The sequence below is a fragment of the Musa acuminata genome, chromosome BXJ3-2 (assembly GCF_036884655.1).
Source record: "Musa acuminata AAA Group cultivar baxijiao chromosome BXJ3-2, Cavendish_Baxijiao_AAA, whole genome shotgun sequence".
Lineage (NCBI taxonomy): Eukaryota > Viridiplantae > Streptophyta > Magnoliopsida > Zingiberales > Musaceae > Musa > Musa acuminata.
Window position 1 is genome coordinate 26,680,999 of NC_088350.1, and position 27,551 is coordinate 26,708,549.

The 27,551-nt window shown below is 37.4% G+C and overlaps 3 protein-coding genes across 10 annotated transcripts; all 3 read left to right on the forward strand.

The window, feature by feature from the left end:
• Positions 1–186: 186 nt before the first annotated feature.
• On the forward strand, positions 187–4,100 carry LOC103975967 (DEAD-box ATP-dependent RNA helicase 35). Its single transcript, XM_009391124.3, has 2 exons — positions 187–1,263; positions 2,881–4,100. Exons 1-2 carry the CDS (start codon positions 305–307, stop codon positions 3,743–3,745), a joined length of 1,824 nt encoding a protein of 607 aa, XP_009389399.2. The 5' UTR covers positions 187–304; the 3' UTR covers positions 3,746–4,100.
• Positions 4,101–6,104: 2,004 nt separating this feature from the next.
• LOC135582561 (uncharacterized) lies at positions 6,105–12,454 on the forward strand. 4 transcript variants are annotated; one of them, XM_065138402.1, is made up of 6 exons: positions 6,105–6,338; positions 6,482–6,610; positions 7,894–8,060; positions 8,359–8,780; positions 8,858–10,131; positions 10,757–12,454. In XM_065138402.1, the coding sequence occupies exons 3-6, from the start codon at positions 7,960–7,962 to the stop codon at positions 12,233–12,235; spliced, it is 3,276 nt and encodes a 1,091-aa protein (XP_064994474.1). In that variant the 5' UTR covers positions 6,105–6,338; positions 6,482–6,610; positions 7,894–7,959; the 3' UTR covers positions 12,236–12,454. The 4 variants fall into 4 exon arrangements, with proteins under 4 accessions (XP_064994474.1, XP_064994475.1, XP_064994473.1 ...); XM_065138403.1 differs by lacking the exon at positions 6,482–6,610 and having other exon boundaries at positions 6,106–6,338; positions 8,359–8,557; positions 8,645–8,780; XM_065138401.1 differs by lacking the exon at positions 6,482–6,610 and having other exon boundaries at positions 6,106–6,338; positions 7,812–8,060.
• Positions 12,455–12,818: 364 nt separating this feature from the next.
• LOC135631659 (probable CoA ligase CCL8) lies at positions 12,819–27,299 on the forward strand. 5 transcript variants are annotated; one of them, XM_065139408.1, is made up of 17 exons: positions 12,819–13,143; positions 13,618–13,783; positions 15,261–15,464; positions 16,635–16,836; positions 17,288–17,376; positions 18,433–18,501; positions 18,728–18,781; positions 19,074–19,181; positions 20,238–20,336; positions 21,933–22,025; positions 22,205–22,282; positions 22,827–22,931; positions 23,630–23,720; positions 24,954–25,027; positions 25,205–25,384; positions 26,713–26,766; positions 26,850–27,299. In XM_065139408.1, the coding sequence occupies exons 1-17, from the start codon at positions 12,983–12,985 to the stop codon at positions 26,892–26,894; spliced, it is 1,872 nt and encodes a 623-aa protein (XP_064995480.1). In that variant the 5' UTR covers positions 12,819–12,982; the 3' UTR covers positions 26,895–27,299. The 5 variants fall into 5 exon arrangements, with proteins under 5 accessions (XP_064995480.1, XP_064995481.1, XP_064995482.1 ...); XM_065139409.1 differs by having other exon boundaries at positions 13,618–13,774; XM_065139410.1 differs by lacking the exon at positions 13,618–13,783 and adding an exon at positions 14,049–14,230 and having other exon boundaries at positions 12,882–13,143.
• Positions 27,300–27,551: the final 252 nt, after the last annotated feature.

Consider the following 27,551-nt stretch of genomic DNA (forward strand, 5'->3'; position numbering starts at 1 on the left):
GTCATGAGATTGATTATATGGATATTTATTTAGATGGATAAATATGCTAGCATAAATTTATAGGAAAAATACGAAAATATTGTCACATAAAATGTACATATACATTAATATTTAATAAATGTGTGATATATATATATATATATATATATATATATATATATATATATATTTATTTATATACATCCTTCTTTCTCCCCAATGCCCCTTTACAGGCCGCCGCCCTCATCGACATCAGCGCACAGCGCCGCCTCCTCGATCCATCTCCGTCTTCCCCCAAGCCCCTCTCTTCTTGGAGCCCACCGCCATGGCCTCCGCCGACGCGCCGCCGAAGCCCCCTCCGTCCACCGTCGAACCCGACGACGACGACGACGATTACGAGGATTACATCCCCGTCAAGAAGCGCCGAGCCATAGAGGCCCAGAAGATCCTCCAGCGCAAGGGCCGCCCCACCTCCGCCGGGGACTCCGACGCCGCCAACCGCCCGCAGGCCCTCGCGGAGGCCAAGCCAAGCCTCCTTGTCAAGGCCTCCCAGCTGAAGCGCGATCTCCCCGAGATCAGCCCCACCGAGCAGCTCGTCCAGCAGGAAAAGGAGATGATCGAACACCTATCCGACCGCAAGACACTCATGTCCGTCCGCGAGCTGGCGAAGGGCATCACCTACACCGATCCCATCCCCACCGGGTGGAAGCCGCCGCTCGCCATACGCCGCATGCCCGCTCGCCACGCCGATGCCATCCGCCGCCAGTGGCACATCCTCGTCGAGGGCGAGAACGTGCCTCCCCCCATCAAGAACTTCCGCGACATGCGCCTCCCCGAGCCCATCCTCAAGAAATTGAAAGAGAAGAGAATCGTCCAGCCGACGCCGATCCAGGTGCAGGGACTGCCAGTGATTCTAGCGGGGCGGGATATGATCGGGATCGCGTTCACTGGCTCGGGAAAGACGCTGGTTTTTGTTCTCCCGTTGATTATGACGGCATTGCAGGAGGAGGTCATGATGCCGATCGTCCCTGGAGAGGGCCCATTTGGGCTTGTGGTATGCCCGTCGAGGGAGCTCGCGCGACAGACGTATGAGGTTGTGGAGCAGTTCCTTGTTCCGCTGCGGGATCATGGATACCCGGAGCTGAGGCCGCTGCTATGTATTGGCGGGGTCGATATGAGGTCGCAGCTGGAAGTGGTGAAGAAAGGGGTGCATATTGTTGTGGCTACTCCAGGGAGATTGAAAGATTTGCTTGCAAAGAAGAAGATGAATCTTGATAATTGCAGGTATTGTTGCATCATAATTAGCAAACTGCTAATTATGATATTTGTCTTAAGAATATTTGTCTTCATATATGTTTTGAATTTCTGAATTATTCTTGTGCTAATGCTTTGCTGTTGCTGATTAACTGTACCTACAGTATTAATCTAACCAAGAGTTCTTGAATGATATTCTTTCATGCTCTATGATCCTCCTGCACTGGACTTCCTCATGACATTGTTGACAGGTTTTCTCTAAATGGTAGAATTTTATTCCAGTTTTGAGTTTGGTTGGATTACTTCTTTACCATGTAAGTTCGAGCAATATTTGGTCAGCCATGAAATTTGCCTTTCATTTTAATTTCATTGACTTGTATGATTGACAAGAACTTTTGAGGTATTTTCTTCATATTTAGATTCTTCAGTTGGAAAAACTATTGCCAGCACTCTTTGGACACCCTTATACTCGATAGGAAAGTTGTGAAGTGTGGCACACCATTCTTTTTTGTTGATTCCTTGGATATCATCTTCTAGCTTTTCATTAAAGGTGGAAATGATCAAGTAGAGAGCTTCATGAACTGACGTTGAGTCAACATAAATGAAATTATGATTCTGGAATTAGATGACAACGTCAATATCTGACCTATACATTGTCAGATAATAAATAATGACTAGTCTACGAACGAACTTTGTGAAGCTGATGTTAATAACAGTCTGATTAGAACTTTAAATTACTGTTAGGTATGCTGTAGAATCTAATACAATTAGCTTATTGTGGAATCATAAGATTATTGATTTCCCATATCATAATGCTAAGAAGTTATTCCACATACTGTCACTTGCAGCCTTAATTACCTTTGAATACAAACACTATATACAGGCAAGGAAAAATACATCTCTTAAAATATACTTCTTGATTGTATTGCCAATGGTCAGATCTGAATCTTTTCCAGTTTTCTCATCAACGTCCTTTACTTCTTTCTTGTGGTTGGCTATATGGATTGTTTCATGTTACTGATATTTGTTAATGGAAAATGTTACTAGTCAAACTAATAGACAGCAAATTCCAGTAGTAATCTTTAATCACCGGGCCAGCCTAACCATGTGGACAAATATGAAGTCTTTTATCCCCATCTCGCAGAACAATACAAGAACTATTTACTTGTGAAGCTTTGGAAAATATAAGAGCTAGTTTTGTAATTTTCCAAAGCTTGTTAAGAATAGGTGATTTCTAAAAGAAATATTTTTATTTAATAAGTAGTTTTTTTAAAAAAAAATTTAAGCTTTCTTGGATCAATTTACTGAATAATTTGGAAGCAAACATCCCTAAGTTATATAAGTGTGTGAATCAAGGCAATCATTTCAGTAGAACATAGTATAATTAATGATAGTTTCAGAAAAATATGGATTCTTCCTTCTACCTGCACTAGAAAATTTGTTTGTGGTTAATAAATATTTTTAGATCCTTGTATCATTTATGCAAAGCCAGCACAGATTCTCATATATATTATCAGAACAATTGCACCAACCACCCCCTCTCTCCTCCTCTTTTTCTAATATCTGACCTTTTTGTTTGGGTTGAAATATACGAAGACTGAGCCATCTTCCTATTTCATTTATATGATCTCACAATTTTTGCTACAGGTACTTGACACTGGATGAGGCTGATAGGCTGGTGGACTTGGGCTTTGAGGATGACATACGGGAGGTTTTTGACCATTTTAAAGCCCAAAGACAAACCCTACTCTTCTCTGCTACCATGCCAAAAAAGATCCAAAACTTTGCAAAAAGTGCTCTGGTGAAACCTGTGACAGTCAACGTGGGAAGAGCCGGAGCAGCAAACCTTGATGTCATTCAAGAGGTTGAGTATGTGAAACAAGAGGCTAAAATTGTGTATCTTCTTGAATGCCTCCAAAAGACACCTCCTCCTGTCTTGATTTTCTGTGAGAATAAAGCAGATGTGGATGACATTCATGAGTATCTGCTTCTTAAGGGAGTTGAGGCCGTTGCCATTCATGGTGGCAAGGACCAGGAAGAAAGAGAATATGCCATTGCATCCTTCAAATCTGGCAAGAAGGATGTATTGGTCGCTACAGATGTTGCTTCCAAGGGCCTTGATTTTCCTGACATCCAGCATGTGATCAACTATGATATGCCTGCTGAAATTGAGAATTACGTCCATCGGATTGGCCGAACCGGAAGGTGTGGCAAAACAGGAATAGCAACAACATTCATAAACAAGAACCAAACAGAGACGACACTCCTCGACTTGAAGCACCTCTTGCAAGAAGCAAAACAAAGAATTCCGCCAGTATTGGCAGAGCTTAATGACCCGATGGAAGATGGTGATGCTCTTACTGATGCTAGTGGAGTAAAAGGTTGTGCATACTGTGGTGGGCTTGGTCATCGTATCCGAGACTGCCCAAAACTGGAGCATCAGAAATCCATGGCTATTGCTGGTTCTAAAAGGGACTACTTTGGTTCAGGAGGCTATCGGGGCGAAATATGATCCTGCTTCTTGTATCTGTATATACGGGGAACTATTGCGGGATTTCCATTAATGACCAAGTTCTTACTATGTCTAGATGTCTGTAAACCAGGAAACATTTCTGTAATCAGATATTACAACCCACCTTAAAATTCACAGTGCCCAACTTTTTTCAGTTGGATGGTGGAGAACTCCTTTGCTGTAGAGCAACATATCAGCTGCCAAATTTGTATGGAGTTTAGAAGTTATTTTAGCATCTTGAAACACATCATAATGTGAAAACGTCAACGTGAATGCAGCCGAGTGATGCATTGCTTGTAATATCAGTGAGACATCAGTTTAATTATGGAAGCCAACTAAATGCTCATCATCTTCAGGTTGCTTGTTGATTGTTATGATGATGTTGCTACTGTTTGGTAATTGACTGTTGATTGTCTTTTGGGTTTAAAGCCTTATGGACTAATTTAAAGGATTTGCTTGTACATATGCTGCAAAATCTAATTTTATCGACCGTATGTTTAATCGATGTATATAGATAATTTTATTTGGTTAACCTTCTCTACTTCTTTTTCCTTCGTAATAACGATAAGGGGAGCATACGAGAAATTATTTAGATTTTTAATTCCTAATATGCGAAAATATAGGAAAAAAAATAAAAGGCTATTTTGGCAATAAGGTATTTAGGCCCTTCTTGATGCAGTTCAATTTGATTTAGTTGACATGATAAATTCAACCAATTAAACTTAATTCTCATAAACATGTCATCATAGTGTTCCGCTATTATTTAAGATTGACTACAGGATCTTTACATACCTATTTAAATTTTCAGTTAAATAATCAGCTACTTAAAATTTTCTATTACTGCTAGTGAGTCTTTCTATTTCTCATTAAAAATTCTAATAAATTCAAAACCTACTAACAATAACATTTATGCCTCAATCACAAAATTATTTCTTATGATATATATTTTAAAGTAACTTCGCCGCAATATTTTTATCTCAACTGTACTAACTATTCCACACAGTAGGCTGTGCTCGTCCTGTGGCACGCAGCGGTGCAAACATGTGCCGATCACTCCACGGTCGCCGTGGCCACCGGTGAGCAAAGCCGCCACCTTTAAGCACGAGATCCTCCACATGCCCAAAGGTACGCAACTCTTTTATCTCTTCAGGCTTTCTCCGGTCGCTCTCTTCCTCGTCTCCTCTCCCGCTTCGTCGACTTGCGCATCCGAGGCGTTTCTGCTAGCTAGGGATGTATCTCCACTACACTTTATAGTGCTTGATGGTCCAATCTGCATCGAGAGAAAGGTCATGGTGGCTCGACTATAGTTACTGATCTCTATGTATGTGTGTTTTCTTGAACAGTATCTCGTGCAGATGTTGTATGATCTTGATGGCTCCGGTGCAAGGACGATGCTCCTTCTCTACAACATCCATCTCCTTGTTGCTCTTTATCTGCTGCAGTGAGAAGTAGGAGATACCTCGATCTGGAATCCCTCAGGTTATGGGCGAGGAAGCTGATGACTCCGACGACAAAGCTGACGAGGAGTTGCTTGCAACGACAGACAGCTCAAAACAGCAGAAGGTGGCTGCTCCACCGTCGTGTATGTACTATCTGTCTCGACCAACCGGAGGCATTTTTTAAGGGAGAACACAGCAGAATCCACTCATGAAAGCTGAAGTGATCGGGTCTCCAATCTGTGGCTAAAGGAAGAAGAAAGAAACCAGTGCAGCTGAATGGGAGCACATGGGTTACACCAACTCTACTGTCATACTCCCATTCTCGCATGCTTTGGCATAAAGCTCTGCAAGAGAATAACACCACATTTCTGGACGATTGGATGCTACACGCAGATGGCTACTTTGGAGTCCCATCGTCGCTGAGCAGTTTGTATCCACTTTTCTTCTCCCTGAGAAGGTAAATGGCTCCCTTTCAGTTTTATCACCACTTCGATGCTATCTTCATACCTCAGACCACTGTGAAGCTAACGAAGAAGATGACTTAGCAGTCTATGGATCTACGAATGCCCAAAGTAATTCAGGGAAGAAATAGGAACACCCTTCGGAGACTCATCAGATCCATGCAACAAAGGGAAAAAGAAAGCAGAGCTGCATCAGCCACTCACTCGAGACCATAACCTTTTTCATCGGGCCCCACAAGAGGAGCCAAACAAGAATCCAACACCAACCTCCCATGGATTTGGTTCCTTTCTACCGCGCCATCAATGTCCGGTGGTAGATTCGCCTGCTCGAAACATCAAACTATCATATGTCCCAGTCGCACCACCAACGACAGCAAACCTCAACCGGGGTTCGGGGTAGGGTTAGGGTTAGGGACGCACGCAAGCACATATGATGGGTGCGGATGACATGTCGCGTATAGACACTCTTTTAATTCAATGGAGGTGTACTATATCTCCTGCTTTTGTCGTTCATAGATTCCCTCTCTCCCTCATGGAAAGCCCTAGGCCAAAAGAGCTTGGGTTTCCGAATCGAACACTCGCTGATCCCTCCCGTCTCTCTTGCCCCGAGCTAGCCTTCGGTTTGGCTGAAGATTGAAAGCTGAATCGCAGTGGAAGAAGCAAGAGAGTTCGCGTTCGGCTTCCTCGTAGAAGGTACTCATTCTTTGCCCAGGTTCGAGTTCAAGTTCAGATTTTTTTTCTCCCTTTCTTGTTCACCTCTCGTCTATCGCTTAACTTTGTTCCGAAATTTTGTTTGTGATTGATGGGTGTTGGCTTCTGGGATTGTTTCTTGTTAGGTCTACTGTTTATAGTACGATTAGGGATGTGGTCTAGAAAATGGGCGTGAAGGAGTCTTCTTTTCTCATGTGGATTGCGGCTCATTGTTGGGCCGTAGGATCTCTTGGCCTGTCCGTTCATTTTCGGAGGTGGGTGGTCGGCAAAGCATGGGTTGGATGCGGTGTATTACGTTGTGTCTTTCTTGCCACTTTTATCATTTTATGTAGGAAACTTTGATTTTTATAGAGCTTGTTTACTGCAGATTGTACTCATCTTGCTTTGTATGATGATCTTCCTGTTCTGGCTTGAATTGATGTGCTCACTATTTAACCTAGGTTATGGTTGTATATTATTATGGGAAGTTGGATAAAGCCCCTGTTAGCCCTACTTCCCCTAAAGAAAGCATCATTGTTTGTCCTAAGTCTAAAGTAACAGTTTATTTACTGATTTTGGCTCATTTTTTTTATGATTAGTTTTCAACAGGCAGAGCTTGCTTGATGTCATGACCTTAATTCTCATCATGAATGGAACTTCAAAATATTGTTTCTCTTATTTCTCATGTTGCAAGTTTGATATTCTTGTGGTAATTAAAACGCTAACTTTTCTTAAGTGCGTGACTTGTTCAGTTTCTGTTGAGCTGGTCAAACAGCTCCACTTCTCTGATGATGATGCAAAATTAATACCAGAGTGAGTCTGACTTGATTATAAATAAATTTAAACACTTGTGATTAATGGCTTGTTTTTTTTTGTGTAATTGGGGACTGCTTTAAGTTAGTTGGTCCGTTCAGTAATATACACATTGTTTGTTTTCACCTTCATGTTGGCAATGTACTATTCTGTAAGCACAAGTTTTCCTTCTCCTTCCATGAGTTTGTTGTGATAAGCGGTGTGGCCGTGGTCCATCAAAGTTCTTTTTGGAATGTTGTTCTCATGCTTTTGTTTCCTTTTTTCAATTTATTCTTTGGCATTATTGCAGAAATCTGCAATATCATGAATCAAAGCAATTATCATTAATCTTATATAGTTGAGTCATGACTAAATCTTAACTATGTTAGAGTTAGAATCTTCATTGAGAATTTTTAATTGTTTTTAATTATATACAGTTTTGTACTATGTAAATGACAAATCAGCTGATTAATTTAAGCAACTTTTGTAAACAAGTGGATTATATCATAAATCCTTATTTAATGTATTCATCCTCGGTATGTGTTTTATAAGCTGTTGTAATGTGAATACCTTGGAAAAGGAACAATCAATTTTGACCAGCTATTTTTCTGATGCATGATAATATACATGTACATGAGACTGGATCTTCTATTATATCTCATCGATATTTAAACAATTTTGCAGCGTTTACACTAAATAAGTCTGATGTGACTGCTGCTTGGAATTATGGTAGCTTAAGTTACATTCTTAATTCACATATTTACAGCAAGAAGCAGGTCTAGTCTAAACTCATACAACCTGCTGGAGATGATTTTGAACATTATTTCAAGCTATGGAAGTAGCAGTAAAGGAGCTCAATGCTGAAGGAAAGGAATCTGCACTTGTAACTCATGGCAAGCACGATGGAGATGAGTGCAACCATTTTACCATCCGGTATTCCCACTATTCACCTGTTTTTAACTGTTTAATCTACTTCCTCAAGAATTAGCATGCAAAACTCTTTTAAAACTTGGCATTATGAATGAAATGCTGTATTTCTGCTAACGTATTTGCTTTAGTGACTTTATTCTGGTTTAATTACAATTTTGTTAATGTTAAAACTGTGATTGAATAACAAAACAGAGTAGCTTACGTATTGAGTGCAAGAAACATAAATCAACTTGTTTATAACATATTACTTTCTTGTTACTTGCTTTAGTACTTAATGATTGAGGCATTTACTTTCAAGCAGTGGTTATGTTGCTGGTGTTCGGAAGAGAGATGCAAAGATTTGCTGGCCATTATATATGGCCGGGAATGAAAGTTCAGATGCACTTTCAAGCATGCTGCCTCCGCTACATGTTTCTAAGTTCAAGCGATGGAGTTGCCTGAACTGTCTTCATACAATTTGCGCTTCTGCTGATGTAACAGGAAGTGTAAACTTTACAAATGTATGTAATGAAGATATGAAGACAAACAACTCCATATTTCTTTTTGATCTCAATGCAAAAAGGTTGTTTTTTTCTGGTCCTAAACAGTCTTTTGAAACCGTCATGCTTGAGGAGAGACCAGTTTCAGACTGTATTATCAAAGTCAGTCATGGTGAACATAGCCCAGTACCATATCACGGCAACAAAAATAATGAGTCCAAAACAGATGATGCGGCAAAAGAAGGTACCTGGTTTGTGACTGTGTCATACATATTTCATTAATTCTCATGAATCATCATGGTCATTTCTTCCTCTTAACAGGATACCATGTATTCACATATAGAAATTTTAGAACGGAAGAAAAAGAAAATCATTCATGCAAGTCTATCACTGCTGTGGCTGAAGGTGAAGAATTTCAAGCAGGACAAAGCCAAAAAAGAAACATGACAAATAAGGAAAACAAGTTTAAGGCAGCTCTTCTTTTTGATGATGCTTCTCCCAAGGTTGGTGCCGAACCAAATGGAGGTATGAGGATTGGGCTTTTTGATGCAACTATAATTTTCAGAGGCACTGATCTTGCAGCATGTGAAAACAAAGATGATGAAGGGATTACTGCAAAAGGCAACATAAATATAGTGCCTGATGGCATGACCAAAGAAAGTAGAAAGTTAGTTGGGGTTGATCTCTGCATCCCAGAAGACGATGTTCTAACTACTACTGCTGCTAATCTCCCTAATTATGATTTGATGACATTAGACCAGAACAATGATGAAGCATCATATGGTAATAAGAATTTATCAGATGGCATGTATTTTAGCCGAAACCAGAAATGTGTGTCTAGCAGTTCACATAGAAAAGTGACCCAAAAAAGGGTTCTTAAGCTACGTTTGCTGGAGGACATTATGAAAAATGAAGAGTTACACATATCAAAAAAGATACATACTTTTAAAGGAAGTGCGGATACATGTGAAAAGAGCCACAAAAGATCAGATGAATGGAAATGTGAAATCCATCCTGAAGACTATAAAAAAGGCAATTTCTTCAGGCAGAATTGCAAAGTGATACCAGCGAAACCTATTAATGCTACAGAAGCTACTCACAGCAAAGATGAGGAAATTTCTCTAATGCATTGGCTAAAGAAGGTTTCTAAGAAAATTGTCACTGATGATTCTCAAAGAAAGAAAAACATTGTTGGAAAAGGATATGCTGAAATCAAGCGCATAGAGAATAAGGTTGTTACATCTCCCAGTACACATAAAAAGAAGGATGCTGATCCTCTTTCAAAAGGTTCTAGAGCGAGTAAATATAGTAAAAGTTGTACTGTTGAGAAGAAAAGTAAGTTTACTCGACTAAAACCAAGTGCCCATTGCCTCAAGCCCCAACTGGAAAATTTGATATCTAAAGATGCATCGGTGAAACATGTACCTCCTGAAAATGTTTATCCTCAACTGAGAAACATAATTTCTGAAGATATTTTGCCCCCTTGTCTTGAAAATCTAGAGAGGAGTTGTGAGCAGAAGTCTGAATTCAATAGAAGGAAAAGGAAGGCGTTTCAAGTTAAGGACAGAAATCCTTCCCAAATAAACTGCTCAAAGGTATGCATGCAAAGTCTATCCTTCTGAATATAGAAAGCAGACAGCTCATTTACTTTTATTTTTTAGCTCCTTTTCCATATGGTTTTCAACTGACAAGAACAGAATCCTCTTGTAGCGATAAATATTCTGTTCTGTTCATTCTCTTTTTGAGATTTTAGTTAAAGGTCTCGGCATCCTCGTATTCAAGCATGGTATATCTTAGAATCTTATAGTTCATTCTGTTGCAGTCGAATAATTGTTATGAAGAAATCATATATGTGAATGCTGTGCATTGTTAACTAGGTCATATTATCTTTTTTTGTTCTTCGGTGTTGAGTTTCATGTGATTTAGTAGACATTTTTATTAACTGTAGCATGTTATATTAGAATGAATAACCAGGAAAGTTAAATTTTAGATCTGTTATCGACAGAACAATCTCTGTATTTGCTTATTCTTCTTGGGAAAGCTGATACTCTTTTAGGTTCTTATATTCTGCTGGTTACAATATTTTCAACATAGTTTCTCGTTGTGTCTCAGTGGTATATCATTTTTTATTGATAAGTTCTCAGTGAAACAAATATTGTGACTGATGATAAATAATCTTCTCTTTTCGTCACACATGTGCATGCTTGTTTTTGAATGCAGAAACAAGTGATAAAGAAACAAAGAAACATGATGCCTCTTGAAAAGAAAACTGTGGATGACATTCCAATGGATATTGTTGAACTCCTAGCTAAAAACCAGCATGAAAGAAGTATGATGAATGCTGAGGTTTCTAACATGAACAAACATGAGTTGTCAATGATGAATGGAGAGTTGAGACATGGAATTTATTCAAATGTAACTGGATATTGTGGAAGCAAGTTTCCAAAGGCAATATATCAGAGACAGGCCAATGATACAGTACTTTGTATTCCTACTGCTCCTCATGGTAACCAGAATGACGTGTATGGACCAGAAGCCTGTAAAGCTATCGAGTTCCAGAAACATGCCCTTATTGATCTGAACCAACAAGCTGCAGATTTTCTGGCAATTCCACAATATGATGGATACCAACCCTGTACAACTCACCATTCTGCTGTTGATTCTAAGAAAACCAGTTCTTTTCAAGTTTCTTCTTGGGATAGAATGAGGATGCAAGATTCAGGATTATATCAAAAGAATCAGGGAGTTTCAGCTCAGAGATCATGTGGAGGACCTATCCATGATATGTCGTCACTATCGTTAAATGGCAGAATATTTGGAGTCAATAAAAGGAACGTTGATACTTGTCACAATCACGGGAAAATGGTTCCTTTTGATTCATTTCTTGATACAACTCAGAAGATCGTTCCTCGAAAGACTGGTTATCAGGAACCAGTGAATTTAACCAGCTCCAATCTCCCATATGGGGAAGGAAAATCCGAGCAAACAAAAAATGGAATAGCTCTACCAGGCAGATCATTTCTCATGGAACGTGCAAGTAGGTGCCATCCAGGAAGAGCAGGGCCGATAGATATGCATAACAAGGAAACAGTATCGGCGTTGCATTTGCTTAGGCTAGTTGATCAGGCAGCTCAGTCAGGTACATCATGGGATATTAATTGTACAGGAATTACCCAAGACTCCCGCTTAAATCATAATCGTCAATCCAGTGAGATGCATGGAGCAGAAGTTGGAGTTAAAAATAGAAAGACCCAGGAAATTCCATCCGCCACTGGATACTGTGCTCATGATCAAACCGAAGGTGGTTTCAGCAGCCCTTGCCATCCATTTCCTCGAATAGGTGCTCTTGGTTCTTTGCTGCAAAATGAAAACATGACTCTTTCATACAAGCCTCTGGCACCATTGGGTTCTAAAGCTGTGTGTTCTGCTGAACTGCCATCTTTCTGCATCTATGACATGGACAAAATAGATGCTCCTTCAGCCAGTAGTACAAAATACAGAGACAACAAAAACCCTCCATCTGTGACTACAAATACCAAGCAGATTGTTTCGGCTGATCAGGTTGGAATCAACAGAAAGGGTGAACAAGTCCAACCTTTGAGTTATGATCCCATGACTATAACCTGCGTTATCAATCGAAATCCTGCTGACTTCAGCCAACCTGATGAAGACAATATTTACATGCGAGGAAATGACTGAGCTCTGAAGTATCAAACTCTCATCATGACAGGAAGAAGTGGCAGGTGCTGAAGATGCTACTAAGATGCAGCTTTCTCCCTCGGAAAAAGTTGACAATCGATGGATGACGCATCCTACCAGCTTATATCTTTCATCAGTAACTCTTCTGTGGCCTATTCTTGTACGCATTTATATGATTACATATGATCTATAATTTGGGTTTGCTAATGTCTGCCTCCAGCAATGTCTCAAAGGTAGCTTTAAAGCGTGCAGTGATGATGATGATCCATTATCATCAACACGAGTTTAATCGTCTAGATGTAATAGTTATCATACCTAATCAAATCATAAATAGATTTTATAGTGTATAGATCACCACATGTCTGAGCATGATACCCCGGTGGGGCCCACCACGTGTATTGCGGAGGGCCCCACGGAAAGGATAAATAAATAGCCTGAACCCTGTCGGGACGAAGGCGGGTGAGTTTAAGGTTGCCCGACAATTAAAGCATTCATCAGACGGCTGGCATCGCGATGCTGAGGGCGCTCGTGGGCCACCGAAGCCGGGGATAGATTGGGGAGCCTCGAGGTCATCTCCTCTCTTTCGAACGTTTCCTTACCGATCGTCCCAAGTCGATGACAGCGACACCATATAGAAATCGAAGCACCAATACTTCTCCTCTCTTTCGTGATTCTTTTGGTTTTCTTTTCTCTTGGGTTTACAGCGGTGGGATCCAGTGACGGAGCTATTCTGGCGGTGGTTAGTCAATGAGCGCGAGAGTCGTTGGGAGACGATTACTGCTACTGTCGGGGCTACATTATGAGCGCATTCAAAGTTTCCTACCGTCTCTCCCCTCTTTTTCACGACCTCCTCTTTATCTCTTCAAGATCCTCCCCGTTATCGCTACTCCAATCTCGCCTCTTCTCAGGTGAACGCTCTCTTTCACCTTTTTTTGTTGTTTTCTTCTCGATCCGTTCCCAGGTTTCTTGATCCGTGAGTGGGGTTTGATGTAACCGGGTTTCTTATTTCTTGAGCTACGATAGGCTGGTTTTTTGGATTATTTGTGAGCCTTGATATGTTGATCGGAGGGTTTCATCATTTTCTTGTTTCTTGCGTGATAATATAATAGGTTGCCTTTTTGGATTATATGAGAGCCTTGATGTTTTGTAGGAGAGACTCATCATTATCCAATCGATGTGGCTGACGATTTACAAAGCATGTCTTGGAATTTCATGACCATACATTCGAATCTCTAGCATAGATTCAAAAATAAATGAATATTTTCTTGAAACTTGTAAAGGAGAAAGGAACTTCCTAAAATGATCCAAGATATGCGTGTTTTCAAAGTGACAATATGCAAGAAATTGAGAGTTGGCCTTCAACAATAGCTTCTTTCTTGTAGGCTTATAGTCAACCTGAGCACTTCATCATCAAAATCAGATGGACCTTTGACCTCTTCAATTGTTTCACTGAACGAATCAGAAATTCTTTGGTCGTTTGTCTTCTGCTCTAGACAGATTATAGATGAACAGTTCCACATTTACGCCCTCTATCAGCAGGTTAAACAGGTTCAAACTAGCTTATTATTATGTCATCTCATTTAAAGCTTTTGAAGTCTGTTCAACTAGTAGCACATTGTGTAGCTTAATATTAAGAATTAGAAGTTTCTGCATAATTAGATTGAGTCCTCTCCTTCCTACTTTACGCAGAAGTCGGTATTTATGCTACAAAACTTTTGTTCTGTGAATTGATCACTAATAACAGTGGTGTCATCATAAAATCTCCTCTTAAAGTGATATAACATGAAATGTAATCCTAGTTTTTGCTATATAGCTCATAATACCAGACCATCATCTGGTACATTCATGGAAGTTGTTAAGGCAGCACTCAGCCATGTCTATGCGACTCAAGAACGTGCTGTTATAAGGGCTGAACAAAAAAGCTATGGTTATGCTCAAATCGTCGCTTCAGCTGTGAACATCTCAAATTTATTGCATGATGCAGATGTTAAAACTGTACGTATGATTTTTATGAATTGTGCTTATGCTTTCTTGTCTAATGTATTACATAGTACATTTTAATTACAAATAGACCTTATTAAATTTAATTTTCCAACTTGAAAATATATGATAACAAACTGTGGAAATCATTGGTATAAGACATGTAATTTTTTTCGTGCATATGCTTTCTTGTGCCATGCAATTTATGTTTTGAAGGTTCACATTATGTGTAGACATGCACAAGTATACAATGCTATTCCATGGAAGTGCTATATTCTATGGATGTGGCTTTGTGAATCAGTGTTATTCTGATGTAACTAAATTAGCCAATTGTGGCTGTCGACCATTTGCAAGGATTGCTAACATCTCGACATTGTTGCATGCTCACTGGATCCAAAGCATAAGGAAACAGAAAAACTTACCATCTTGCAGCATAGTACTGTAATGATGAAGTAGGAATTAGGTTACAGCTGCTGTTCTATTTTCATATTTGCTAGTTACTACCTCTGGCAAATCTTGATCTGAGGAAGAGATATAGGAGCCAAATAGGTACATATTTGGATCAAATCAGGATCTTTGATAAGAAATAGCATAGGGAGAGGACAGGAAGAAACAAGGAAACAGTTGGTAAGGTCAGAGAATCAAAATAACTTACATATTTTTTAATTTATTAAAATTCCATGTCAATCTGTAGTATTTATCTGCAGAATTTTTATGCCTTCTAACCTACCTAATTTTACCACCCATTAACATGTTTCTTATGTATTTAAGATACTTGACACACTTCTAGAATTCCTTTATATTTTCCTAATCATACATAAAATGTGAAGGTGATGCTTGAACTACCTAGCAAGTGTGTGATGTGAAAAATGAACTTTGCACTAAATAAAACTACTTTAGTAACATTAAAATATGTCATCTAAGTTGAATAATTTATTAAGCTCTAAAACCTGTATATTAGAAGGATCAGAGCACAAGGTTCTTATATAATTTGAAATGTGATTATACATAATCTTTGCTGAAGTAGTTTCCTTGAGTGACACAGGTGAAGGAAGGGTGCACAGCTTCAGGTTCTGCTGAGGTTGTCAATGGATCAAGATACCTTCATGGTGCTCGGGTAGGGATTGTGGCTAAACCTTCTGCTGAGTTTGTTGGGGCAATCCTTGGTACATGGCTCCGTGGAGGAGTGGCAGTTCCTCTCGCTATAAGCTATCCAGAATCAGAGCTTTTGCATGTGATGAATGATTCAGTATGTACTGCACATATTCTCTTTATGTATGTTTTCATGGAATTACTACTAGAGCTGCGATTTATGGGTTGGCCAAAAGTAATTGGGGAGCAAGGTTCATCGTACCTAGGCGTACCGCTCAGTACGGGTGGTACATATCAGTCCGATAGGAGATCAATATGGATGGTACATCAGTATGCTCCCATGTACTATGTGTTGGTACTCTTGGTACGGCTCGATATAGCTCAGTATATATTGTACTGTAGCTGGTTGATACACCGGTATGGACCGATAAGGCGAACCATGCTGGGAAGAGTTACAATAAAAATAAGTTCATGTTTAATAAGCCATTCGACTCTTCTTCGTTACCCTGGTTTAGAGATGGTGCAATTATTCATTTAAGAAGAGAAGAACTTGTATCAATTATTTGCCCTTTTGGTACCAATATATGGTTTTTTGTGATTATTTGAAATTTGACAAATGATTTTGTGAAGGACTCTGCTGTCTGGACCAATTCAAACCATTATATTAGCCTTATCTTCAACATTACATATTAGCATCAATTTTGTAAAATGAAGTTGTCCATTCTTATGAATTTTTGTTGGATTTCTGATACCATAATTTTGAGGTTCAATATTCTGTAATAATCTTGAATTGTGTATTATTTCAATCATCAAATTGATGTTAATATTTCAAAGGCTCTCCATGCAATTCTGTTTTGGTGAATGATCAAGATCACCATTATACATAGTTGGCCATTGATAACACTAGTTCTTTTTAAATTCTTTTTTCATAGTGTCTTTTCACAAATTTATCAATATTGACCTTTATAATGTTGTTACCAATACTCCTTTTAGGTTCAAATAATTTTCCTCATATATATATTAAGTTTCTTTGATGTTCTTCAACAATAAAACAGTAAATGTGATTTTCGATTGGCAAGCTACAGTGATAAGACAATGCTGCACCTAAAGTGGCCCACTTTTCAAAAGTGAAGTGATCCAGAGTCTTTTAGAAATTATTGAACTTATACGCATATCTGTCTGTTGCCAATTTACTCTTTCTGTTGTGTGGTTGAGCTCTATATTATTATCATCACTTCCCCTTCCCTCTCACTTTCTCCTCTTGTGCTCCAGGTTCATAATGCTGATTCTAGAGAAAAAAAAAAGACTAACATGTTCTTGTTTGTAGGATGTATCCATGATACTGAGCACTCCAGAGCATCAAGAAACCATGGAGAATGTGGCTGCTAAATGCTCTGCTAAAGTTTCACTAATTCCAACGGTCACCAGTATGCCATCAAACAATATGTTCAGTGAACATTCAGGGGAAGAAGCTATTGGTTTGGTTGTTGAGTTGATAAGGGAAATTGAGGATTCATGCATGATTAAAGGTAATTCATGTCTCCCCACACCTTTAGCTTTTACTTCCCTTTACCAAGCCTTTTGAGTAATAAGCCTTTCTTATGCTTTTGTGCTGAATCTAAGTTGGATTTTATTTCCACAGTGATGTGCTAATAAAAAAGTAGATTGGAAATTTCACTCTTGCAATGTGATTGGACTTTATTGCATATAACTTCGGGGATATGTTCCTAAATTATCTGATCTTCTAGTTTACCATGCACTTTTGTTGCTATACTACTTTCTTTTGGTGTTCAATGTGACACTATCTAGGTTGCATTTGTCATAAAATATTTTATGATGTCCACCTCTGTATCATTGGTCATTTTGGCATAGGTGGTATGTTGATTCCCGTACTTGGTTTGTGCTTTTACTAGTAATTGGTTGGTTCTGTGCTTTTAGTACTTATCAGCAATCAATTCAGGTTCTTGACTTGTTATGTAGGAGATGATCCTGCTCTGATTCTTTACACGAGTGGTACAACGGGTAAACCTAAAGGTGTTGTCCACACACACAAGAGCATAATTGCTCAGGTAAACATGTTGCTTCTCCTTCTGTTAATTGATTCCTGGAACGTTAGGTCGATCTGCCTCTGCACTCAACTTTAGCTCTAAAGATGTGATGAAGACAATGGAAAATTATAACTTTGGTTTAGTCATCAATAAAAAAAAAAGACTATATTGTAATTTAAGGGATTAATTTAAGGTCCTATCTAATGGCATCAGTACAAAATACGAGTACCTAAGACTTACAAATTACTTACTTGTATCTCATGCTTCATCGTCAATTATTTCTTTAGTCCCATTTTACTTATGGTTATATTTTTGATATGTCATTTGAGATCTCAAGTCATTTTGTTGCTTCAAAGATACATTTGCTGAGACAATTATGTTGTCACTTACTTTTGCAGGTGCTAAAGTTCATTCTGGTCAACACTTTGTTACCTTGTTTCTCTGTAGTCTCTATTTTCTTTTTAGAATTTGGTGAATCCCAACTTCCAAAGAGATACACTATCTATAAGCTCTTTCACTACAATGATATAGCAACAGGACATAAATTTATGGTAACTTGTTTTAGTTCCTGAAATATCCTGGGAATCCATTGTCCAAATGCCTTTGTTCTTTGGAAAAAGCAACAAAGATTAATCACATTTTGTACCTATTACTTGTAAATAAGTGCAGCTTCTATTGTTTCCTACAGGCTCCATAGATGTGTTAACATAATTTATGGGTAGCTATATTTATCATCAGTTAGGCAATGGATTTTTACACTTGTAGTGTTCATGTTGTTCAATACTTTGTAGTGACCAACAGGTACTTTTAAGTTGTTGTACCTTACTTGCTCTGTGATTTCCTTTCGTGCTATTGTCACAGATCTCTTGATCTTCAAGTTTTTCGTAGGATATGAGGTATGCTAGTTTAAGAAGTCACTTATAGCTATAACTAGTTGCAAATTGTTGATGATGTAAGCCTTATAGCAAATAATACATGTGGCTGCTCATCCTTTATTTGTATTTCTTGCCAGATGAAATTGACTGTTACCTGTCTGAAATGTGGCACTACTTATGCTATTCTTTTGGCTTGTTTCAGGTCCAAATTCTGTCTGAGGCTTGGGAATATACAAATAACGATCAGTTTCTGCATTGTCTACCCTTGCACCATATCCAAAATTCACGGGCTTTTCTGCTGATTAAACAATCATGCAATTAACTTGTTTTGTATGCTTTTTCTAATCGTAGCTTATAAATCTCTTATTAATGCATGTGCATATTATAGCTTCACTCAAGTCCCTGGTGGAATGTTGTTAAATATGTAGATCTGACAAGTAGTTTATGTTGTTTTGTTTTTTAATAACACTTCATTTGGTTCCTTAACCTTTAGTTTACATGTTCATGGTCTCTTCAATGCTTTATTGGCGCCTCTATATGCGGGATCAGTGGTAGGTATCGAAATCTGGAATCCATTATTTGTCAGTTCAGTTTGTATCTTAATTTTGCACTTTGTTGTGTTAGGTTGGAGGTTATGATTTTTTTCATTAGCTTGAATAATTTTGTCCATGAAGCCCTGATGATAGTTGTCTTATGTCTTTAGCACACTACAGTCAGCATATGCATATAATGATTGATACCTGTGGGATTCTTTTGTAATATAATTTTTCATCAAGGTTCAAGAGTGCGTGATCTTGTAATTTCGTCATCATTAATGCTTATGTGTCATTATTCTAATTACAGGTTGAGTTCATGCCAAAATTTAGCGTACGAGGTGTGTGGCAGAGATGGCGTGATTCATACCCTAAAGATGGAAACAAAGCAGCTGATGCGATTACCTTATTTACAGGAGTAACTTCACGCAACTTGTGTTTTGTAGAAGATGATTAATGGGATTGTACCTTTTTATCAATTGACATATGCTTGAACTGTCATAACAAAAAAGAAGAAGTTAAAACCACTAGGTCTTTCATTTTGAAGACCAATAGTTGCTAGAACTTAGTGTAAAGCAACTTTAAGATGCAATAATCATTCAAATTTATGAACCTACTGCCTTTTGAGGCAGTGCACTCATGGGGCTGGTATACCATCATTTATATTATCTTTCTGCAATACATGCTAGTATAATGAACTTGTTCAGTGAAAACTTAAAATAACGTTTTTGTTAAGTACATACAAGAATAGCTGACCACTGTCTTCTCTTTATAGAAATGTTTTCATGAAAACCATTTGTTGTGAGCTTGCCTTAGAAAGACAAGAAGTTCCTTTTGTGATTATTTTTCAAAATTTTGTTCGCTGATAAAAATCTTAGGGAGGGTTGCAGAATAATTTGTGATGCTAACATTTTCCCATTTGCCAGAGAATCTAATGCAACCAAACAACTTGAGACATTCAATTAATGATTTGAGCCTATTCTGAAGATCATGAGTCATTGCTTTGTACTGGATCTCTGGGTTAGATGAACATAGATTTGATTTTAGATTTATGCTTACTGAATATTGTCACCAAATATTCTTTTCTGCTTTTGCTTCTCGAAAGTGATAGTTGTGCAGTGACAAGCAAATATGCTTTTATTATTCTTAGTCCACTTTTTCAAATAAAGACTAACTTTTAGCTTTTTATGTATCCAAAAACAAGACTGGGAAAAGGAAAAGGTGGTATTTATATCCTATGAGCATAACAATTAATTATTATTTTTACATTAAAAGTTTTCAATGGAAAGACCTTTCAGAGCATTTCTCTGTGTAATGGAGATAGCATAGCTTTTTTCAAATAGTTCACAGCCCTTGACATTAAATAAATTCTTTAGACATTTATTTAGTTGTGAAGTCACAGTATATGGATGTTACTTTTGAATTTAGCTTCATGTCGTTTGTTTATCATGTTGAGAACATTGAAGATTTTCAGGTTCCAACTATGTATACTAGACTGCTGCAAGGATATCAAACTATGGATTCTGATCTACAAAAGGCCTGTGCATCTGCAGCAAATCAATTGCGTCTCATGGTAGTTGCCTTTAGTGGTTTTTCATTTGTAATGTGTGAATGAAACTTCTGAACTTGGTAGTTGGTAATGGATATATGCTTTAGTTTATGCCCTTGATAATCCAAGCTAAGCTTAACCCTTTGGAGAGGGTTTCATGTATATATACTCATACTTCAATGTGATAAGATAAAGTTGCATCTCTAGTAGTTCTCGGCTAAGAAGCATGGACATGTGTGTTCGACATGTGTCGAACACAGACACGTGTGTCAGACACTCGTGTGCGGCGATGCGCACACATGGCCCTCACATGAGGGTCATATGTTTCACAAGAAAAGAAATATGGAGATTGTCGCAAGGAAACATATATCAATATTTATTTGATGTACTCAACCTTTATTTTGGATACTTAAATAAATGTATATGATTTTAATTGTTTTAACCTGAATGATGATATTTATTTGTTCATATTGCTAAGTTTATAAAATTTAAGTATAAATACTATGAAACTTGTCAATAGAATATTATATATACATATTAAAAAATACATATGTCTTTGTCGTATCTGTGTCCTAATTATTTTAAAAATGGCATGTCACCATGTCCGTGTCGTGTGGTGTTCGTGTCCCGTGTCTATCTCCGTGCTTCTTAGGTTCTCAGCATATTATGGCTCCAGAAGTAGAATAATATATGACTTGTTTATATCTCTGAGAAGTCGCAATGGTTACATTTAAATGATGCTTTAATAGCATCTTATTTATTGGCTCTATTGATCAAGATTTATCCTTCTTAAGTTTGAAAAAAAACCTTCAATATATTGTTAGCTTCATCCTTAACATCTATGTTGTGCTGAGTCAACAAAGCTTCAAAAACAGGGACTAGCTTGTAACCTCGAAAATTGATATATATTTACCTTATTTTGCTAATTTGCTAGCAAAAGCAGTATTACCGTAAGTACCAAGGCTCACCATGTCGTATTCTGTTGACTTTCAATGTTACTTTTTTTATGGGTTTGCATAATCCATCGTTTGACACTTTGACATATATGGCCAGGATAGGCTAAATTGTTTGAAATTTCAACTTGAAAAAACCAAAAATAATAATCTATGGAAATTAGACTGTTAAGGGCCAAGCACTTACCTTTTGACCTTCATACAAAAGTTGGGAAACTTTTATGGCCAGTCGATCCTTATTGGTCTGATACAAATTTTTATAGTTGAGCATGAATATAACATAACAAGTCAATCTTTATATAACTTTCTTGATACCTTAAGCTAGAAAGGACAAAAGACATTCTTGGAGGGCCTGATGGCATGAAAGGAAGCCTGCTCATTAGGAAGACCAAGTCATGAACACAAGTGATACTGATCCAGAGTTGCTGAGGCTTGGAATACTATTTGGTTTGTACAACAATGAAATAGAATAAATCTGGGAATGCTGTTTGGTTTGGAATACTATAAGTAGTGGTTCTTAATTATTGTAGGCATTGCAATATTTTTTCTCATAAAATATTTCTTTTTATTATGTTCAAACTTCAAAATCATGTTTACTACAAAAAGGGATACAGGCCCTGAAGTTTTCAATCAATAACTATTATCATTTACTTGATTTCCTTCCTAGATGTGTGGGTCTTCAGCTCTTCCATTTCCCGTTATGAAGCAATGGGAAGAGATAACAGGTCATCGCCTTTTAGAACGTTATGGCATGACTGAGGTTAGTGTCATTCCTATTCACACTCTATCTCCTTTCCACCCTCTTTTCACTGTCTTATTCTCTGGTAGCTGTCCACACTCTTCAGGAGATCATATTGATTCATATTGCTCGCCTTAGCCTGATTGAAACCTCAAAGTTGCATATTTATGTTTCTGGCTGACTTGCGTAGTTCTCTGTAGTTTGTGATGGCAATATCCAATCCCTTGCATGGTGTACGAAAAGGAGGCACTGTCGGGAAACCTCTTCCTCGAGTAGAGGTATGTTGAGTAATATGTTCTCTTGTTTCATTTGACTTGGTTTCTGGTCTATTGTTGCTAGGAAGATCATGCATTTCTTTTAAATTTTGCTTAAGTTAGTTTTTAATTTTTTTTAGTTCAGCAATAATTGAAATTATTATGCTAGTCTCAGTGGTATTTGATGTGTAAAATCTTAGAGTTCCAGTGAACATCCTGAAACTTTATAAGAGCTGCTCAAAGCTAGAAACCTACCAGTAGTAGAGGTTAATAATCATTCTATTATTTATGGGCAATTTAAGTCTAACTTTACCTTAGTTTCTTTGGACAATTTTCAGATGTGTCTTTGCTATATAGGTTTTCAACTTGTTCTTTACTTGTGGCCTCTCAGAATCTGAAAGCACTGGTTCTTACATAAATGACTTTGTTGATTAATTAGCTAACCTAGTGGCTAATAGCCTAGTTATGATGAATATACATTTTTATCTAAATATTTTTCTTAGAAAGGATGTGCACAGTCTACAATGTTTCCAGAACATTTATTCGTGATATGGCTTCATCCTGTTAGGTGAAGATTCTTGCAGAAGATGGTAGTGAAGTTGGCACAAGGGGAGTGGGAGAGCTTTGTGTTAGAAGTCCCTCTCTGTTCAAGGAATATTGGAAACTGCCTAAGGTATGATCCAATGAGAGTTTTTCCTTTTGACCGAAGGAATCCAAGTGTTGGTTTCTTCCATTTGGAAAAACTTGTTTCCACCATAATGGTTTGCTACTTTATTCTTTTGCTTCCGGATCTGGAAAGTGGGCAGATGGAACTAAAATGGAAAATCCAAAAATTATTTTTTTAATTGTTATATGATGTCACCATTAGTAATTAACACCCATGATTTTTGACCTTTCCACAACTGTACCATAATTCTTCTCCCCGAACAATTCTGTTGTGCTGCTTAAAGTTTCCACAGTGAAGATTTATCTCTTTTAAAAACAGATACTTGATGCTTATATAATATCATGTGATCTGTCTGTTCCCATTAACCGTAGCTTGAGAATAGCATTGATAGTTATTTGATGTTCTTATTTCCTGTCTTAAGAGAAAATACAATCATCAAATCACCATTGAAGAGATCCCCATAAATTTGTTATTTGATGTTTGGTCTTTAATTGATAGATATACTATAAGATAAGCTGGAAGACACGGTAGATTCTAAAATTGTAGGTTGAGACTGCTTCAATTTGTAAATATTGATCATGTTAGCTTATAGGAATTAGGAACAGAGCAAAGAGTAGCTTCTGGATGATAGTTTGTTATATCGTATACTTGTTAAATTGAGACTCTTTATAATTTTTCTCTTTGGTTCTTTATTTTGAATTTAGGTAACAGAGGAATCCTTTACTGATGATGGATTCTTCAAGACTGGAGATACAGTCACAACAGATGAAGATGGATACTACGTAATTTTGGGGCGTAAGAGGCTACTGTTTTCATGCATTATGTTTAAGTATTAGTAATTTGCTTATTTTTTGTCAAATATGTTGCTTAGCATAAGTAGTTCGAGAATATTAAAAAAAAAATCATCGATTTATTCTTCTGGTATTTCTTCCGGTAATAATAATATTGACTATTGAAGAGGAGAATCAGCAGTATGCTGTGTAGGTTGTATGCCGACCAATAAATTATTCGTTTTGTGTGTTTTGATAAGTCATGTTTTGCAGCTATGCTTCACATGAATCATATGCTTAAAAGTCTAATCGGTGTGTAAGAGGATCATATATGCAACTCTCTGGATATGGACTTGGATATGGATTTGGATTGACTTGTTTTTCTGGATATGGATTTGGATTTCCTGTAAAAGCAAAGGTTGATCTATGTAATTTTTTTGGGGAGAAAAAAATCATTTAACTATGCCTTATCAGACACTAACTGACACTATTAGTTGATTGTCTTCTTAATTTAGAAAATGGATAGGACCTAGCATGCAGTAGGAAGCTCTACATCAAACGTTCAGAGAATAATTTAGTGCTTACATATTGCAACCAAATGTCCAAAGTGAACTGGGCCCATGACTTAAAATCCCAAGTTTATACTTAATTGCCTACTGTATGTTGCATTAGTCAATCTACAGTTATCCTTTCATGCTTTGACTTGTATTAGAGTACCATAAAAAAATTACTAGACATGACACCTCATAATATGACCAGGATAACTGTTGCCTTCTAGACCTGTTTCCATCAATTATTAGTGATTGATATGTAATCATCCACATTTCATGTGTGCTTAATGTACAGAAGAAGAGATGTTTATTTTCATCGAGCACTGTCAACTTTGTAGACCGATAACCTGTATCAGTGTCTGAAATGTATTAGTTTGAAGATGCCCAACCACTAACTAATTTTTTTTGAAGTCTTTATAAATGAGATAAATTAGAGTAGAGTCATTTTAAGTAAATTATGACTGCAAAATTTAATTTGCATATGAGTTCGTCTTGTTATCTTTTGCATGTTCTTTAGAGTTTAGACATTTATCTGTTATGTGATGGTTATAATTGTGATGCTGATATGAAACTACTTATTTTGCCCCCATTCCAATGACATGTACATTTGATGGAAGTGAAGAGCCATGACAGTAAAAAACTGGTTCCATAAAGACTATTTAGGGCCTAATTTCTAAAGATGATGACATCCACCTTACTCTTTGCAGGTACTAATGCTGATATTATGAAAGTTGGTGGTTATAAGCTGTCAGCACTAGAAATTGAAGCAATACTTTTAGAGGCAAGGAAATCTTATATCTCTCAGACGTCTATAGTTTTCTTAAGCAATTCAGTATCAATTGCTTTAATTATTTATATCTGTTCATGAGCTTATTATTTATAACCGTTGCCTTCTAGTCTATGTAGCTTGAATGGCTTGCTATAACAGCTGAAGTTGGTCTTCTGTGTTCTCATTCAGCACAAGGCAGTGTCAGAATGTTGCATTCTGGGCTTACTGGATGAGGATTATGGGGAAATTGTATGTGCTATAATTGCGCCTCATGCAGATGCAAGAAGTAGTGCAGAGCAAGAACAAAAGCCAGCAATAACCCTAGAAGATCTACGAAGTTGGTCCAAGGATAAACTAGCTCCATATAAGGTTCTTTACTATCATTAATAGCACATTACTTCAGCTTTGTATTTGCTTTTAACTATAGTCTAAACTCTAAAGAGTACCTATGGACAAACTACAAAGACCAACCGCCTGCTGTAAATACATTTTGTTTTGGCACGGATATGCTATTTATCATTCTTTTATTCATTTTCTTATATGTTAACTACAGCCTACTTTGAAAATCTTTTAAAAGCTTTGTTCTGTGAGCTCAAAAATATCTTCTCTATCTTGGTTCTAATTATATATGGTTACTGATTTAGTCTACTACATATTTTGTTATATATTTTGGGGAGATTATATTGCACCTCCCTAGGGTTGCGGACTTCAAGAATTTCTTTTGTATAACTTTAACCTGGAAATGCTATTCAACACATTTCTAGGCCTTGTTTCTTTTGGAACCCCTGGTTCTGATATTACAAATGGATAAAGCAAAGGACAAGTTTGATGGTTGGGGATGCTAACTGGTCATACCTCATCCAAATTCCTTTAGGTCATCAAAATTCACTTCACAATTCCTCTAGGAAATCAAGCATTCCCTGTCCCTAAAATCGGGATGTGATACAAGCGTTTGACTCTTATAGCATCATTGGGCAATCATGCTGCACGCAGGGGTGCGGAAAAGATGAGGAAGGCCTGCCATCATTACTTCAATGCTGCTGCTGCTGCTCTGTCACCAGCACTACCCTTGTTGCATTATTATTAACGGTCAAATTTGTGAAAAAATTGATTTTAGTATTTAATGTATTTAGCTACTTGTCTCTTTGTAATTAATTTTAATTTATATTCTGTATGCTTTATATATTTATATTTTCTTAATGTTATATATTGTATCTATGGCCATGCAACACTCCCAAATATGATCATATGTTACATGTCATATCTCTCTCAAGTCCACACATTTGTTATTTTCTATTCTTACCGGAACATTTTTGAACTAAAGGTCTCTGAGGAGGCCTCCCAATGGCTAGTGTATTTTATGCACCTTTAGATAGTGTAGGGTTTAAAACCTATTGTAAGTGTCTAGTGCACATGGTTATGTAATACTTATGTGGAAGGGGTAAAATTTAGAAAAAGAACATTTTAAACAAAAGGACAAGATAATTTTTTGAGTTTCACTGTGGACATTTGTTGTTATGATCCACAAGGATTTTCATTTGGAATTGTTCGGACCTGGAGGATTTCCCCGTTGTTCTTGTTATACCTCTTAACACCAAATTTTTGTTGGCAAAATAGTTTTGAGGATAGAATATAAGCTCATTTGTTCTTAAACAGATGCAATCCATATCTCATGATATTTGTTTACATTCATTCAGATCCCGACAAAGTTGTTTCTGTGGGATTCTCTTCCTCGAAATGCCATGGGAAAGGTTAGATGTGCTCCCCACTGTATTTAATTTTCTTTTTTAGTGAATTTTTCTGTGGTCAAACTCTCTTGCATTTTACTTTTCAGGTGAACAAGAAGGAGATCAAAAAATTACTGGAACAACAACCATAATTTAAGTTACAAATTAACAGTGGCATTTATGGCTGATCAAAAAATTAGCAGCCCCATTAGGTTAGCAAGATCATTTTCTTCAATGAAATCTTCTTTCCCATCGAGGCACAATTTGGATCGTGGTACTTTTATCTCTATTTATTACAGTGGCTTTAAACGTGTACCCGTCGGTCATTGGATTATGTGACAAGTGGTAAATGTTGTCTCCAATCAAGTATGATGCAACTGTAGCGAGCATTGCAATGGTAGATTTGAATGGTGATGTAAAAGTTCAGTACAACTGTCTCACCATAGCGTCTGCGTGCCATTGGTGATCAGGGTTAAATTTCTTCATTGACGGAAAATGTTGAATGATCTTGTCCTGCTTTGATCCATGTTTAATAAAATTTTGAGATTCTTGATCGATGTTGTTGGCGATCTTTTAAGCATACTAAAGGATTGCATATTAACAAGAGCCCTGTGAAATGTCAGTAACACAGGACCGCATGTTACTTATCTAGATGTGCTGTTATTATTATTATGCTTGTCTACCGTGATTGACAGCTGCATCAGCTGCCAAATCCTATGTTTTAAGTAAGTCTTGATGCTAGTTATAGTAGATAAGAGTGCAAGCATTTGAGGCTTCACTACATAATATTCCACTGTGTAACGATAGTA

Coding starts and splice junctions, on each gene's coding strand:
- LOC103975967 (XM_009391124.3), top strand. CDS start 305: ATGGCCTCCGCCGACGCGCCGCCGAAGCCCCCTCCGTCCACCGTCGAA. Junction 1,264..2,880: donor ATGAATCTTGATAATTGCAG/GTATTGTTGCAT, acceptor TTTTTGCTACAG/GTACTTGACACTGGATGAGG.
- LOC135582561 (XM_065138402.1), top strand. CDS start 7,960: ATGGAAGTAGCAGTAAAGGAGCTCAATGCTGAAGGAAAGGAATCTGCA. Junction 8,061..8,358: donor TGCAACCATTTTACCATCCG/GTATTCCCACTA, acceptor ACTTTCAAGCAG/TGGTTATGTTGCTGGTGTTC. Junction 8,781..8,857: donor AGATGATGCGGCAAAAGAAG/GTACCTGGTTTG, acceptor TCCTCTTAACAG/GATACCATGTATTCACATAT.
- LOC135631659 (XM_065139408.1), top strand. CDS start 12,983: ATGAGCGCGAGAGTCGTTGGGAGACGATTACTGCTACTGTCGGGGCTA. Junction 15,465..16,634: donor TGCATGTGATGAATGATTCA/GTATGTACTGCA, acceptor TCTTGTTTGTAG/GATGTATCCATGATACTGAG. Junction 22,283..22,826: donor AACCTCTTCCTCGAGTAGAG/GTATGTTGAGTA, acceptor TCATCCTGTTAG/GTGAAGATTCTTGCAGAAGA.